The sequence below is a fragment of the Candoia aspera genome, chromosome 7 (genome assembly GCF_035149785.1).
Source record: "Candoia aspera isolate rCanAsp1 chromosome 7, rCanAsp1.hap2, whole genome shotgun sequence".
In the NCBI taxonomy this organism is placed as follows: domain Eukaryota; kingdom Metazoa; phylum Chordata; class Lepidosauria; order Squamata; family Boidae; genus Candoia; species Candoia aspera.
Window position 1 is genome coordinate 1,773,095 of NC_086159.1, and position 15,079 is coordinate 1,788,173.

Here is a 15,079-nt window from a genome sequence, read left to right on the forward strand (position 1 = left end):
GTAACAGGGGGCAAAGCCTGGAGCAGGATCCTTCTGCGATGGTGATTCTGGCCTTGCTTTGGCACTGCCGGATTACCGCAGGGCCCTCTAAACGGGGCGGCCTTTGGAGATGGCCTGGAAGCTGAGGCTTTCCAGAATGGAGGGGGAGACTGGGGGGACAGTCCTGCCATGGCAGGGGGGGCCCTCTTCTACAGCCACTGCAGGGCCTCTGGTGGGGTTCCAGATGCTGTTCCGGGAGGCATCAGCCATTGGGGCCTACCTGGAACAGCACCAGGGTGGGACGTGCATCCTCCAACCCCCCCCCCCCCACTTTGAAAGTTAGTGGGACGTGGAGCAAAGAGCCTTCGGACATCTCTAGCCATGGAGGCTTCCCCCAGCCCTTGGTATTTCAGAAAGCAGGAAAATCAGCCCTTTCTACCAAGCTGTTAAGTCTTCAGACTTCCCCTCATATTTTGCAAGGTTTTATATTCTCCTTCTGTTGCAGACGCCCAATGTCTCTGCCCAGGACGGTCTGTCCCGGGAGGAGGGAAGGCAAATGGCGGCCTGGAGCTCTCCTGCCACAAACAGAGCCGAAGCCAGGAGTCAAAGCAAAGAATAAAACTGAAAGAAAGATGCCCTGATGAGGGGAGGCTCCCAGAAAGGAGGCAGCAGCTCTAAAAACTGGGGGGGGGGGAGTGGCATTTTTTCCGTCCCTCAGAACCAGCCTGAGGGAGAAGCTCTTCAAGGCCTTCCCCTCGGAGGGAACCAAAATTCGGAAGAAGCAGAGAAGAGCCAAGGAGCCCAGCCGGGAGCAAACAAGGAGAAAAGAAGAGGGGGAAAAGACAGAACAGAAACAGAAAACAGAAACTAAAAAAGGAAAGGAGACATGTGACCCTGTAGAAAAATGCATATCCTGTAGCTCTGGAGACACGGACCAGAGAGATGGAATGAAGGCATCAGAAATAGAGAGGTCAGCACGAAACAAATATATTGGAGATATGGAACAGAAAGATGTGAGAATACCCTGGAATTGCACTTTGAAGAAAAGAGTGTCGAGAAAGGGCCAGTAGGAAATGGGTAGCTAACAGAGAAAATAGTTTTATTGTTGAGGTTCCTTGCTGAACTAGTTGAAAGCCTTTATAGTGTTCGATCCCGTGGTTTTTTTTCAATTCCAAGCTTTCCTTTGTTAAAAAGAAGTCTTCCCCCCCAGCCACTAAAGGGGATCGAAAACCCTCAACCAGCGGTCCAAGTTTCCAGTGCTTTGTGTTAACAACTATTGAGCTGGGTCAAGCTGGTTATTGGTGGTTCGAAACAAACACGCCAACGCCAGGACGGTCTTCGGACTGGGGCAGCTTAGAGCGTCCGGAAAGTAAAGAGAGCAGCGAAGAACTGCAGTTCGGCCCTTTTCACCAGGCCCGCCTGGCTGGTGGCGTTTTGGGGCACGCGCTGCAGGGATCAAGAAAAAGGCTTTCTGTCTCTGCTGTCCGACCAGGCAAGGACTGAGAGCCTCCTTGAATCGCAACCAGTTGGTTACGTCAGACCGAGCTCTGCAAGCTCCCAGCAGCACCCGGGAACCAGGAGAGGCTCTGCGCTAGCAAACAGAGGATCAGAGGAGATGCAAATCTATCCCCAAAGAGAGCAATCGGCACGGAAGAGGCAAAGGATCCACCGCGCAACGGATTTTCTCTACTAACTTTACCTTGCCGTTTCCCCAGGCCTTTTTGGATGTTGGGCCCAAATTGTGTGATTTTCTCTTTTTCTTTAAGGCAATGTTTCTCAGCCTTGGCAACTTTAAGCTGTATGGACCTCAAACCCCAGAATTCCCCAGCCAGCGGGAGTTGAAGGTCGTACATCTTAGAGTAGCCAAGGCTGAGATGACTGCCATAAGGAGCCTGCCTTTCCCAAGCCTTCCAGCCAAATTTTACAAAGAAAGCCCTAAGTTGCTCTCATCCTGAATCCCACCCTGCCCTGCCCTTCCCGCAAGTGCCTGTGTTTGGGGAATACTTAAAAGTTCTGCAGGGTCCAACTGGTCGTTCATTTCGGAGCCCCCCTGCTTCTTAATCCTCTACAGCAAGAAACCCGGGGCAGGGAGGTCCTTTTGCAGGAGGAGCCAGTCCTGGGAGGCACCATGTTCTGCTCTGCACCTTCCTCATCCTTCTTGTCACCTGATCAGGTTTCCCAAAGATGACCTGAAGAAAGCCAGTTTGCGTGAGTGGTTTTCTTCTTGGACTCTGTCAACGGTGTTGGGCATTTAGATCCTCTGACTGGAACAGAAGGCTCTTCGAACAGTCACTCATGCCACGGCCACCTCCTGGCTGCATTGCTGTAATGCGTTCTATGTGGGGCCGCCCCTGAAGACCATCAGGAAGCTGCAGGTAGTTCAGAATGCAGAGCCCTGGGCAGTGATGGGAGTGGCGCGTTATGCGCACATGACGCCACTGCTCCATGAGCTGCACTTGTTGCAGTTGGCTTCCAGGCGCAGCTCAAGGTGCTGCTCAACTCCTTTAAAACCCTTCTTGGCTTGGCTACCTGAATGACCACTGATCTCCGATGACCTCTGGCCACCTGGTAGAGTCAAGCAGGGTGGGTGCTTGCTCTCCAGGTCCCGCTTATCAAACAGTGTCCTCTTGCGGGAGACAGGAGGCACGCCTTGCTGGTTGCAGTGCCTGCCCTCTGGAATAATCTCCCCCGGAGAGTCACGCAGCTCCCACCCTTAGGACACTCTGGAAACTACAAAAGAATGCCCCCCCCCGGCCTTGGGTTAAGGTGGTTGTGTAGCCCCTTTTATTTAGTTTAGCTTTGTTTAATTTAAGATTGGGTGTTTGTTCTTCAGGCTGGCCATGTTCTTCTTTTTCTATGCATTATCTCCTTTTCTAATTTGTAAGCCATCCAGAGTCATGGAGCAGTCAAGCAGACTTGAAAAATTGGAATAAATAAATAAACAAGCAAATAAATAAATTCCATGCGGTTTTTTTGAAAGGTATCGTGGTCAGTGAGTGTTCCTCTACACGATCACTGGCAGCAGAAGAAGCCATGCGGCTTCTATCCGGTTTCCTGGCTTTGGCACTCCTAGGAAAGGTAACAAGCTGATTGGCTGGGGAAATAGCAGTTTCCTGTGTGATTCTGGGATCCAGGACACAAGGTGAGAAATGCTGACAGCCAGCTTTCTTGGGGAACGGCCCTTTCTACAAAAAGCTCCCATCCCCTGTGAAAGCCAGCTGTGGGAAAGGCGAGTCCATGGATGAGTTTTGGTTTTAGGAAGGCTGCCGGGCTGGCTGGAGGGAGGGTCAATCTACAACCTCCATCTTGTCACTTTGACTGGGTGGGAGGAGTTCTAGCTTTAGACAAGGAGGAGGAGAACAATCTGTCGCCTCTGTGCCTTTCTGAACTCTCTACCGCAGGCCCGCAATTGGGGTCTGTGCCACCCGGGGGACACATGGATTCTGCGCCCATTTTGGTGCCCGACCAGCATGGCGCCCAGGGGCACACGCCCCGGTTGCCCCAGCCTAGTTGCGGCCCTGCTCTACCGCATTCTTCCTCCTTTCCTCGCCCCAACCTTCTCCCATCACTTGCCCTTTGGGCACATCTTCCAACTCTGCCAGGTTCATCTGACGGCGTCGTGGCCAGAATGGTGTATTTCAAGAGCCATCTCACCGTAGACTTCCTAAGAGAATTACAAGCCTGGTTGTTCCGTGTTTGATCCCCTTGCTCAGGATTCCAGACACAGCACTGGGGCTGCCCACCAAGCTGGCTTCTCCATCCGGCTGTCCGTTCCGACTCCAAGGTCCATTTCTGGGGCATGGCCTGTTCGGAAGTTGATGGCTGGTGTGTTTTTGTGAAAGTGGTACAAGACTTCGAGTTGCTTTGTTTCTGAAGGAAGTTTTGTGTCTGCTATCTAAAGACAGAGCCACCCAAGTGGGAATGTTTCAGGACAGGGAGGGTCCAACTTCCACTGGTGATGCTGTACAAAAGGATGGTTATGGAAGGCGGAGCTCAGCGACTGGAAGGAGGGGCCTTCCTACCCTCCTGCACAGACCCCGGTTGTGGGGGGAGGCCTTAGGTGGAAGCCAATGAAACGAGGGGTAGCGGGTGAAGCCGATTGCACAGCTTGATTCAGCAGAGCTGGAAAACCCTACTTGGATCTGTGGATAGCCCAGTTCCCGAGCTCAGGGCCACCAAGTCTCAGAGGGGGGCTACCTCCCCCAAAACCATCAGGATGGGTCTGAACTGGGCCAGCAGAGGTCAGCCAGGAAATCGCTGGCAGAGAACAGGAGGCTTTCCTTGCTTAGCTGGTACTTTGCAGCAAGAGCTGAAAACGGTCTCTGAAGTTTTGCCGCTCTGGGGCTGGACTCTGTGCTCAAGAGCGGAGGCTGATCTCCCGGCGCCAGCCCACAGGAGACGGTGCTGCTGGTGGGGCATAACCGGCATTGCCAAGGGAGCTAGTTAACCAGCCCGTTTTTCAGAATGATGAAATGAGAGTCAAGGGACCTCATTACGGGCTTGTGTGCCAGGAACAAGTGCTGCACGGAGCAAGCAATCTGCTTCCTTGTCTTCCCTACCCGCCCATGGAATTGCAAGGCGTGTCATCATCTCTGCTTTGCCATGAAGCAGCAGTCAGTTGGTGACCCCCACCCTCATTTCCCAGAATACCTCGAGGGATCCATTACAGTCCCCTGCAAGCCACCCTTCTGCTAGAAATGTCCTGATGGGAAATCACGGCAGTCGACCTGCAACAAATCTGGAGGACAAGGGGCTGGGGAGCAATGGTTCTTTTTTTTTTTTTTTTTTTTTTGCCCAATTCATACGAATTCTTTCTCTCAAAATGCACAAATCTAACCTTGCTTGCCTGATATGGAGAAAAAGGATAGATGAGAGAGAGAGGGGGGGAGGGAGCTGCTTCCTGCCTGTTGTTCCAGCAAGGTATGCTAAGGATTGAAGATATAATTCCTCTGGACACCTGTTTGGAGACACCGCTCAGAAATTCCACAATGTATTGGCTTTTATGATGTTTTATATTGTGAGCTGCCCAGAATCAAGTCGATTTGGCAATGCCTAAAATGACTCAAATCAATCAATCAATCAATCAATCAATCAATCAATCAGTACTGCCTAAGCTGCTTCTGTGCTCTCCCCAGTTGCTGTGGAGCTGGAAGGCCTCCAATCCGCATTATGGTGGTTTGGCAACAGAACCGGGTTGGTGGTGCTCAGCCCAGACGACAGCCACCTCAGGCCCTGCCCGGTCTTCCCCTTGCTTCTTGCCCTTCCCGTCTGTCAGGGAGGCAAGGCCCAGTGGCTGTCCCCTGCTTGGGCAGGTCTGCCAGGGCCTGCTTCATTCTTTTAGGGACTGTTCCCTCCTCACTGGTCCCCGTGCCTTTCCTCTGCTTGACCAGACGTTTCAGACATGGCTGCCTTTACAAGCCCTTCTCATGTTCTGTCCCGCGCAATAACACGGACCATTTCTTTTTTCTTTTTTCCATGTCCTATGCCATCATTGCGCTGATGCCACAGTGATAAAGCAAAGCAAAGCTGTTCCTTTTCTCCTTGGTTCCTCTGCGGGGCTATAGGAAATTTGTGACCAGGAGGAACCGATGGGTCAGGTTCACGGAAGCGAAGGAGTAGCCTTTGCTGAATCTTTCCAGCGTTCCTGCAAAGTAGCTACGCTGTGACTTGGAACGATTAATTAATGAAGTAATTGGGAAAGTGAACAATTGCATGACAATGGGCACAACCGGCAGGGACAGTGCAGGATTTCACATGCAGCCCCTCACCATTAGCTGGACTATTGTACCAACTGTGAGGGATTCCAATTCCTCATCTGAATTCTATCTTAGTTAGCGCTTGTCTTTGCTCTGGGGCAGTAGAACATAGGCCAGGAGAAGGGTATGGCACCTGCTTGCAGGCTCCTTGACAACCTCAATCGGTCAGGTTGGAACACAGAGGGCTGGAGTCATTGTGTTTGCATAAGGATGCAAGGTCCAGCTTCTTGTGGTATTATGACAACTCCACAAGTTTTTTTTCTCATGGAAATGACTTGAGAAAGTATTTCTACCAAAGTTCATGCACCACTTTGATGCTTCTGAAGGACACAAACACATGAGGTTCAGCGACCCCTCCCCCCAAGATGAATACTATGCTACCTTCCAGCAGCTGAGAATCTTCCGCAGGGCCCCCTTTACCTCCTTGTTGCGGAGGCTGTAGATCAAGGGGTTCAGCATGGGGGTGATGATGCAAAAGGTTGTGGAGATCAGAGTGTCAGTCTCCAGGGAGTAGCCAGCACTGGGCTGGTTGTAGTTCAAGAATCCATTTCCAACACATAAAGTTACCACACCAATGTGTGAAGCACAGGTGGAGAAGGCTTTGTGCCTGCCCGTGTTGGATTGAATCCGCAGAATGGAGGCCAAAATGTAGAAATAGGACAGGATGATGAAGAGGAAGGGACTGAGGCCCACAAAGATGCTGGTGATGTGACTGGCCAATTCATTGACCCAGGTATCACTGCAGGCAATTTTCAGCAATGGGGGGACATCACAAAAGATGTGAGGAAGCTGGTGGTTTCCACAAAAATCCAACCTGGAGGCCAGGGCAGCATGGATGGCTGAGTCCAGGAAGCCCCAGAGCCAAACAGCCACAGACAGCTGGAGGCACAGCTTGCTCCTCATCAGGTGGGCATAGTGCAAAGGCTGGCAGATGGCAGCATAGCGGTCATAGGCCATGACGGCCAGCAGTGCTGGCTCACAACCCGCAAAGCCAATCAGGAAGAAAGTTTGTGCCAAGCATTGGTTGTAGGAGATGGTGTGCTGGTGGTATAGGAAGTTCACCAGGATTTTTGGTACCACCACAGAGCAGAGGCAAATATCCAAGCAGGAGAGCTGGCTGAGGAAGAAGTACATGGGGGTGTGAAGGCGGGAATCCAGGAGAACCAGGGTTAGGATCATGAAGTTGCCTGTCAGTGTGACCAAATAGGCAGCAAGGAGAACCAAGAAGAGGTAGACCTGGTGGCTTAGGAGTCTGGAGAATGCCAGGAAGACAAATTCTCTCCCCTGTGTTTGGTTGTGGGAATTCATGAGGAAGGACAGGGAGAGCTGGAAAGAGAGAAATGGACATGTGAAGAAAGCAAAAAGTGCCCATGGACCTTGGAAAATGCACAGAAGAAGCAAAATGACAAGGTCATTATTTGAGGACTCAGACTCTGGAAGTGTGGAGGATGAAATTTCAGCGATCTCCTCCATCCAAAGAAGAACTGATTGCTTGGCCATTTTGAATTAGATCAGCTGCAGGGCGAGATGAGTTAGATTGGGGACGTAGAGCAGGGGGAGCAGAGCTTAATTCCCTCCCTGCATTCCTGGGACGTTGGGCATGCTGGGAATTTCTGAGGAACATCCCTTCCAAGCTTGGCATCAGAGCCATATTCCATATGGAGGACAAGTGGCTTATCGGGGAAGATGCCACAGTATCGAGTACAGAAAGTCTGCGGAGGACGCAGCAGTCCTTCAGTGCTGCCTTCTCCAACCCCCTGGGTCCTGAAGGTGACATTATGACTCTCTAAGCTGCAAAAAAGGTTTTTATTTCAGCCCCCCAGGAACTCACTGGCCTAGAGAAGGACATGCTAATGGGACATCTTCGATTTTCCAATGGGTCCTACCCCTTTCCCAGGCAAGTGATTGTTCTTCCAAAGGGCACTAACACTCAATGAAAAATGCTGCTGAAAAGGCTGTGAAGATCCTCCAAGTTAAAGATGTGTCTATCCATTTCCTATGCTGTACAATTTCAATTTCTTACGTCTTTAAAGCATGTTGTTAAAGCCAAGGGCAGAACGAAAAAGACCAGCTGAATCAAAGGCACCTTGGATGGCTGCCGCATTTCCTCCAATTCAGACTTCTTTGCCCTTCCTTATTTCACTAAGGGCCCTCCATTCTATCAGCAAATGTGGAGCAGGATCCAGCCTAAATCATCGCTTTGGGCATCCTGTGAATCTCCAAGGGGACTCCAAGAAAATGCTTGATGTGCTCTGGGCTTCAGCACAGGATAAGCCTGCCCCCCCTTGTCCTTGAGAGCCAGAAAGGTTTTGTCGGCCATATCCCACCTCCTCTAAAGGAAGGTCAATTTAAATTTGGAATCAGGGCAGCATATGGTGTTTGCTGAGCTTATCCAAACCAGAGGCCTTGCTAGGAATAGGTTTAATAATGTCACACATTTCTACTGTCCTGCTGGATTCCAGAAAGCGATTGATACGTGGAAATTGGACAAAGGGACGTTGGGATCAGAATAACAAAGGGCTGCTTTTGCTTGTAGAGGTGCGTCTGCACAGCTGTCTTTCCTAGTGAATGGAGACAATGGGGTGAGGGTGCCCCTTTCAAGACGCCTCTTGCAAACCCAAGAGCAACACCCTCCTCTTCATGTTCCTCACCCAATATTCGGCTGAGACACGTCACCTCTGAACATGGAATTGCCACCTTGCTGCCATGGCTAGCAGCAATATGCGATCCATAGTTGACTTACACTGCATGACGATGTTCTTGGTTTGAGGGTCTTGAAACTTGATCCCTCAGTTCCCTTGCCTGTCATAACAAAAGGAGCTGGAAAATGTATCTGTAAGTTTCCAGTTCCCAGCTTTGATCCAGGGAGCTGCTGTGTCCAATCAAAGCCCATCTCTGAAGCAGCACATAGTCCTACAAAGGATGGGAAAGGCTGGCTTGTCAGTGGTTGCAAACTGTGGTCTGTTGTGAGTCTCAGGCAGCGGAAGGCCTGTGCCAGTTCCGAGATTCCCTAGGTGGAGTTTCCCGGGTTGAGTCTGGCATTCCTGGTCCCTCCCTCCTAAAGCTAAAAATCTTCTTACAGTGCCACCCCAGAAAGAATGGGAGGAGAATCCTTGATGGACCAGAAAGCAACTCACCTGTGCTGCTTATCTCACCTGCTGAAGACCAGCTGAGCACCCTCTCCCCAGGTTCTCCCACAGTCGGGTTCAGGTACAACGAGAGGAGAGGTGTCTCGGCCAACCGCCTGCCCACAGAGCAGGAAGCTCATTCTTACCGTAGGACCGAGGCTGCCAGTTGCCGGCATTATCCGTGGCAGGCGGTGCTCATTGGGTGAAGCGTGCCTTGGCGTGGGGGCCCTGAGCGTAGTCCTGCCCTGGGCTCTGCGGGGAGTAAAGCCGGAGGCAGGCAGAGGGATCCTCCGGCGCAAGTCTGACTCATGTGGGGCTTGTTAGCAGGCACAGGAGAGTTTTCTCAGGGGTGGGAGGAAGGAAGAGGGCAAAGCAGGACAATCTTTTCCAGGTCTGAAACGGAGCCAGGCAGGGAGAGAAATCTGAAATCAGTTATCCCGTTTGCTTTTAGCAGGCATTCTAGAAATGAATCCAAGAGCATTTAAAAAAAAAAGCCAGGGCATTTTAAGAGTCTCCCTCCCTCCTTCCTTTCCTGGTAGACTGTAACCCCATTCAGGGTTAGCAATAGAAAGACCCAGATCCGGGGAGCCCTAAACCCCACAGCCTGGATTGCCGTCGCTAAGCAATGTGGCCACGTGATGTCGCATTTTATGACCACCTCACTTAGCAACAACAATCCCCATCCCAATTGCTGTTGTAACTCAAGGACTCCCTGTAACCCCATTCAGGCTTAGCAATAGAAAGGCCCAGATCCGGGGAGCCCTAAACCCCGCAGCCGCTCAGTCTTGTCAGGGTTGAGCTGACGCCTGTTCTTCCCCGTCCAGTCGCATCTACCCTCCAGCCGCTGGGGAAGTCCTCCACAACACCCCTTGGACGAGGGGCAGAGATGCACGGCTGAGTGTCATCAGCATACTAAGAACGCTTGACCCCGTGCCAAGAGATGACTTCCACCGGTGCTTTCCTGCAGATGTCAAATAGGAGCAGGCAGAGTCCAGCGTAGCAGGGGCCTATGGCTAGACCTCTCTTCCCTACCGACATGAACTGCGACTGGCCTTGCGGGAAGGAGGACCGGTGAGGAGCCGTGTCTCCCACTCCCAGCCCGCTCAGCCAGCCCAGAAGAATGCCACGAACACTGGTCTTCAGAGCTCTTGACAGATCAAGGAAGGCCAGGATGGATACATCACTCCCATCCTGAACCTGTGAGAAATCGTCTACAAGTGTGTTCATTGCTTTCTCAGGACTATATTCTACTCTGAAAACCAGTGGTGACATGTCTAGACAATCTGCTTCCTCCAGGGCCCTCTGAAGCTGTCGGCTTAATACCTTCCCAACTACCTTTCCCAGAAAGAGAAAGTTGGAGACTGGACAAAAATTCTCCAGCACTGCTGGGTCCAATGATGGCTTCCTGCAAACACGGCACCCCACTGCCTCCTTCAAGGCACGTGGAACCGCCCCTCCCACAGAGAAGCACCTTCCACCCCTCGGATCCAGGACCAACACAGCCAGAGTCTGACTGGGTCACTTGCATAAATGGCATCCTTACACAAGATCTAGTCAGGAGTTTTGGTTCCCCTGGAGGGAATATTTTATTTAAGGCTTTTGAGGCCTTTGCCCTTGCACCTGGAGTAAAATCTTCCCAAACATCTCAGAGTTCAGAAACTTGGGGAGGTGCAGGGAAGATAATGAAAAAGTGGTGACTGCCCGCGGTTGTGTGCCCATCTTCCTGTCTTAGGTCGAAGTTCTGAGAGCCTGCAGTTGCTGTTCCGCCAAGGGTGCCACCGATGCGGATGAGAGAGCTGCCTCCTGCTATCCAAACACGCCAACAATCCCAGTCCACCCATCACAAGAAATGCCAGGTGTACGATTGTTGGCCAAAACTTCCCCTTTTTATAGAAGTAGCAGACGATTGTAAGTTCTTTCACCTTAACCTAAAGAAAGGGGTTCACAGGGCAATATCAGGCTCTCTAGCAGCTTCCTGCTCCTTAGACTTGGCATCATTTGATGGAACTTCATACCCCAACTTGTCAGTCCAAAGGAGTGGAGTCGCTAAACTAGATAACTAATCTTTGGAAAGAAAACAGGCCATGGTTGCAATTCATACTTTATTGAGATATAGATATAGATAGTAATTTTATTAAAGATTACAATAGAAACTAATACAACTAAAAAAATAGAAAAAATAGAAAATGCAGAAAAGAAGAGAAGAGGAAGAATAAAAAATAGAAGAGAAAGAAAAATAAGAATATAGTAAAGAAAAAGAAATGTATATAACGAAATGACTTCCCCTTCATTACAACAAGTATAAACAATTTGAGTAACTATCAGCTTCTCTTAAAATACAACACATGATCTCTTTTTCCCATATCCCATCTGTTCCGGGGGAAAAAGGCCAGACTGAAGACGACTCCAGGAAAAGCAGAGCCGAGGACTGCGGCAGAATGAAGAGACAGTGAGTCGACTGGCTCTTCGTGATGCCTCTCTGGACAAGGAGAGGACTTGAGCTCATCCACAAGTGCTCCAGGCAGCTGCTCCTCGTGAGGAGACTGCAAGACAGTGGTCTCTGGCAGGTTTAGAGCCCTGGGAGATGAGGGAGTAGCCATCTTTTTGCTCAAAGTGTGGTCGGTGCCTTCGACAGGGCCCTAAGCTCGCATCCTTCCTTTCCCAATCACCTTTGGAAATTGCTTGTTAACTGCTTTTCAGCTATTAGGAACCTTTGGATCAAAAGATTTTTACCGCACTGGGCCAGTTTCCTTCGTTCCTTAACAAAAGAACTTTTAAATATGAGTTAACGACTTAAAAATTTTTTGAACATAATTTATTGCATTCTGAATAGTGAATAATCATTTCTTCAAGAAAAAAATACAAATAAAGCATTGGGTGGGGAATGGCAAGAGGAAAACCCTCCATGCTCACATCTACCTCTTCCCTGTGTTCTCTACAGTCCATTGGTTTAATGTCCTTTGGATGAAGCAAGACAAGCAATTTCTTGGTCTCAGAATAGTTCCTAAAACGTAATTACACCAGGAACCTTAGTTTAAGAGGCACTCCTGGAGGTTTCGGGACATCTGTGCATCCTGCGCCCTTCAGCAGCTTTCTGAAATCTCTAACTCAGCATCGTCCAGTCAGGATTCAACTCCCTTGTTCCCAGGCAGCTCATGGGCCAGTTTTTTTTAACGCTTTGCAGGCTCATAAGGTCTCTCAGAGAATGGCTGCATTGGTCTGCACGTAGAACACCTTGCCCAAGGTTTCACCCTCAGTCTTCAGAAGATATGAAGACGGAGCTCCTAAAACTGTTTATTCCTGGCTAGAATCTCTTACTAACTCAGAAAGTGTATTCTTTGCAAAACTGCAATGGTTGTCTCAATTCATGCTCTATTTCTAGATTTGAAATTAGGCAACAGAAAAGAGCAGAAAGCAGCCCCAGATCTGATTTGTGGCACCCTGCAATTTTATGCTCCTTGGAGAGAAGTGGAGCAAACCTGGCCCCAAAGGCCATTCCCTCCCTTTGCACCTGCCTGTAATGATTGCCCAACCCAAATACTCAGACTCACAAGAGGTTGCTAAATGAAATCTGATTTATTAGGGAACTTAGGACAAATACAGAGAAAGCTGAGAATGAGCAAAAGCGCGCCAAATACAAACTTAAAACCCTCGGTGCAAACGTACCCCGCCTCCCTGCCAACAGCCCCGCCCGTCCCAGGTGCTGGCAACCATCAGAACTGCTAGCCTGGGAAAGTAACCTTGAACACAACAGATAACCCAAACACATTCCAAAAGCAGAGCCAAGAGATAAATCCTCCCATCCTCCCGTGAAAGATGAAACACGCATCCAGCTAATGACATGCGAAATGTTACGATGTATCAAAGACATTGAAACGGCGAACATGACACTGCCCCATGGCCCAAACCTGCCCTGGCAAAGAGCATTTTCCTCACTATCCCAATGTCACCCAACGGCACCTCAAGGGGGGGAAATTCTGATGTGCTTCCCCCTGCCTTCTGCTATGGTGCGGCTAGGTGACCCATGACAAATGGCATCCCATGGGCACCAATTCCACCCCACAAACAAGATGGGCTCATGTTGGAAGAAGGAAGCCTGTTTCTCTCTGGTGAAAGACTCGAGGAAGGCAGTGCGGCTAGAAGCCATGGATTGTGTCCATCGAACAAAGATGTGCCACTTTTCCCTGGAGCTTCACAAGAAAAAGCAAGAACTGGTCTCTTGGAGTGCCAAGAAGGCTTTCCAACCTTAGAGAAGAAGTCTATATTCTCCTGTTGCCTTCCAGGACCTTCCGCAAGGCCCCCTTCACCTCCTTGTTGCGGAGGCTGTAGATCAGGGGGTTCAACATCGGGGTGACAATGCAATGCACTGTGGAAATCAGGGTGTCAATCTCCAGGGAGTAGCCAGAGCTTGGCCGGTTGTAGTTTAAGATTCCATTTCCAAAGTAAAGGATGACCACCAACATGTGAGAAGAGCAGGTGGAAAAAGCTTTCTGTCTGCCCGAGTTGCAGCGGATGCGCAGGATGGATGCAAGGATGTAGAAGTAGGAGATGACAATGAAAAGGAAAGGGGTCAGTCCCACAAATAGGGTGGCTATATGCGTTGTTATCTGGTTGGCATATATGTCACTACAGGCGATTTTCAGCAGTGGTGGGAGGTCACAGAAGATGTGATGGATCTGATTGTCTCCACAGAAATGTAACTTGGAGGCCAAGGCTGTGTGCACTGCTGAATTCAGAAAGCTCCAGATCCAGATGAAAATGGCCGCTTGCATGCAAACATGTGGGCTCATGATGTGAGAATAGCGCAACGGTTGACAGATGGCAGCATAGCGGTCATACGCCATGATGGCCAGCAACCAGCATTCTGAGCCAGGGAAGGCCATCAGGAAGAACATCTGGGCAAAGCAATGGTTGTAGGAAATGCTGTGCCTTTGGAGATGGAGACTTGCTAGGATCTTGGGCACTGTGACTGTTGAGTAGCAGACATCCAAGCAGGATAAGTGGCTGAGGAAAAAATACATGGGACAGTGAAGGAAGGAAGTGAACAGGATGAGGGTGATTATTGTGATGTTACCCAGAATGGTGACCAGATAGATGGCGAGGAACACCAAGATGAGGTAGATCTGACCATGTGTGATGCTGGAGAAACCCAGAAATACAAATTCTGTAGCAAGAGTCTGATTGCTGACATCCATGGCAATGCAGGGATTGTGTGTAGCAAAGATGTTTAAGTAGAGGAAAAAATCACTGAACGAGACTTTCTTACCTTCACATATACCTCAGATGCACAAAGCAAATGAGACACTTGTCTCTTCAGATTTTGTAGTGGATGAAGCAATCCACAAAATCAAACCATTGCACTTGATTGATTGATTGATTCATTCATTCATTCATTCATTACGTGCCATCAAGTTGTTGTCTACTCTTAGTGAACATACACATAGATTTTCCCCATGTTGCACTTAATACCATAAGTTGCACTTGAAGTTCCCAGAGTCATAAAGTATTACTTTTGCTCTTATAAGTTGAAGGCTTTCAACAAATCTGTGGTGTTGGGTAAGGATGGACACTTGTTTAAGTTGGGATTTTTTGTAATTTGGGAGTGACTTGTCCTTCTGATCAAAAACAAAACTCAAAAACAACAATAAGTGGAAGCAGTATCACCTAAGGAGGAAAGGAGGAAACACAATGTTATTACCATTTTTTAGGAAACAAAAATTTAGAACTACCAAAGATCAAACCACAGAAGATGGGGCTAAGGTTTGGGTTAGAACGATCTCACAACTCTTCAGGACAGATCAAACTATAGAAATCTTTGCTGCTAGATTATCCATTCTCAGCTCTGCAAAGCCCCTGGAGCAATTCTCCCAACCTTTCTAATTACAAAGGCCCCTGATGGCTTTAGAGAACATCTGAAAAGTCCACATTCAGATCTTGATTTATAAGAATAGAGGAAGCATGCTTTAGATGTTCCATAAAACAACTGTGTGACCCTGGGATTATAAAAAGCTCCAAGGCTCTCCAAAACCAAGGACATCCTTCCGTTTGATATTCCATGGTTTTGCAGTAGAACGTGAACCTGAAGCTCAAGGATGATCTGTGATCTTCAGAAGGTTGTGGATCATCACCAGTCTGGAAGGAGAAAGGAGCTCTGTGCTGGAACTGACATAACATGTAGGACCTGCTTTCAGATTAACTATTTCCTGGGCTCCCATG

The 15,079-nt window shown here is 49.4% G+C and overlaps 2 protein-coding genes across 2 annotated transcripts; both read right to left on the reverse strand.

The window, feature by feature from the left end:
- Positions 1-1,332: 1,332 nt before the first annotated feature.
- LOC134501162 (olfactory receptor 5V1-like) lies at positions 1,333-7,043 on the reverse strand. Its single transcript, XM_063308768.1, has 2 exons — positions 6,117-7,043; positions 1,333-1,425 (listed from the first exon to the last, which is right to left on the reverse strand). The coding sequence occupies exons 1-2, from the start codon at positions 7,041-7,043 to the stop codon at positions 1,333-1,335; spliced, it is 1,020 nt and encodes a 339-aa protein (XP_063164838.1).
- Positions 7,044-9,058: 2,015 nt separating this feature from the next.
- Positions 9,059-14,058, reverse strand: LOC134501163 (olfactory receptor 5V1-like). Its single transcript, XM_063308769.1, has 4 exons — positions 13,148-14,058; positions 11,597-11,645; positions 9,896-10,060; positions 9,059-9,115 (listed from the first exon to the last, which is right to left on the reverse strand). Exons 1-4 carry the CDS (start codon positions 14,056-14,058, stop codon positions 9,059-9,061), a joined length of 1,182 nt encoding a protein of 393 aa, XP_063164839.1.
- Between the last annotated feature and the right edge of the window lie 1,021 nt (positions 14,059-15,079).

What these genes read in the sequence shown, in the direction of transcription:
- LOC134501163 (XM_063308769.1), bottom strand. Translation starts at nt 14,058, where the DNA reads ATGGATGTCAGCAATCAGACTCTTGCTACAGAATTTGTATTTCTGGGT. An exon ending in AAGGGGGCCTTGCGGAAGGT is followed by an intron (nt 11,646 to 13,147) that starts CCTGGAAGGCAA and finishes AGTCGTTAACTC; the next exon opens with ATATTTAAAAGTTCTTTTGT. An exon ending in GCCAGTCGCAGTTCATGTCG is followed by an intron (nt 9,116 to 9,895) that starts GTAGGGAAGAGA and finishes TACTCCCCGCAG; the next exon opens with AGCCCAGGGCAGGACTACGC.
- LOC134501162 (XM_063308768.1), bottom strand. Translation starts at nt 7,043, where the DNA reads ATGAATTCCCACAACCAAACACAGGGGAGAGAATTTGTCTTCCTGGCA. An exon ending in AGATTCTCAGCTGCTGGAAG is followed by an intron (nt 1,426 to 6,116) that starts GTAGCATAGTAT and finishes TGATCCCTGCAG; the next exon opens with CGCGTGCCCCAAAACGCCAC.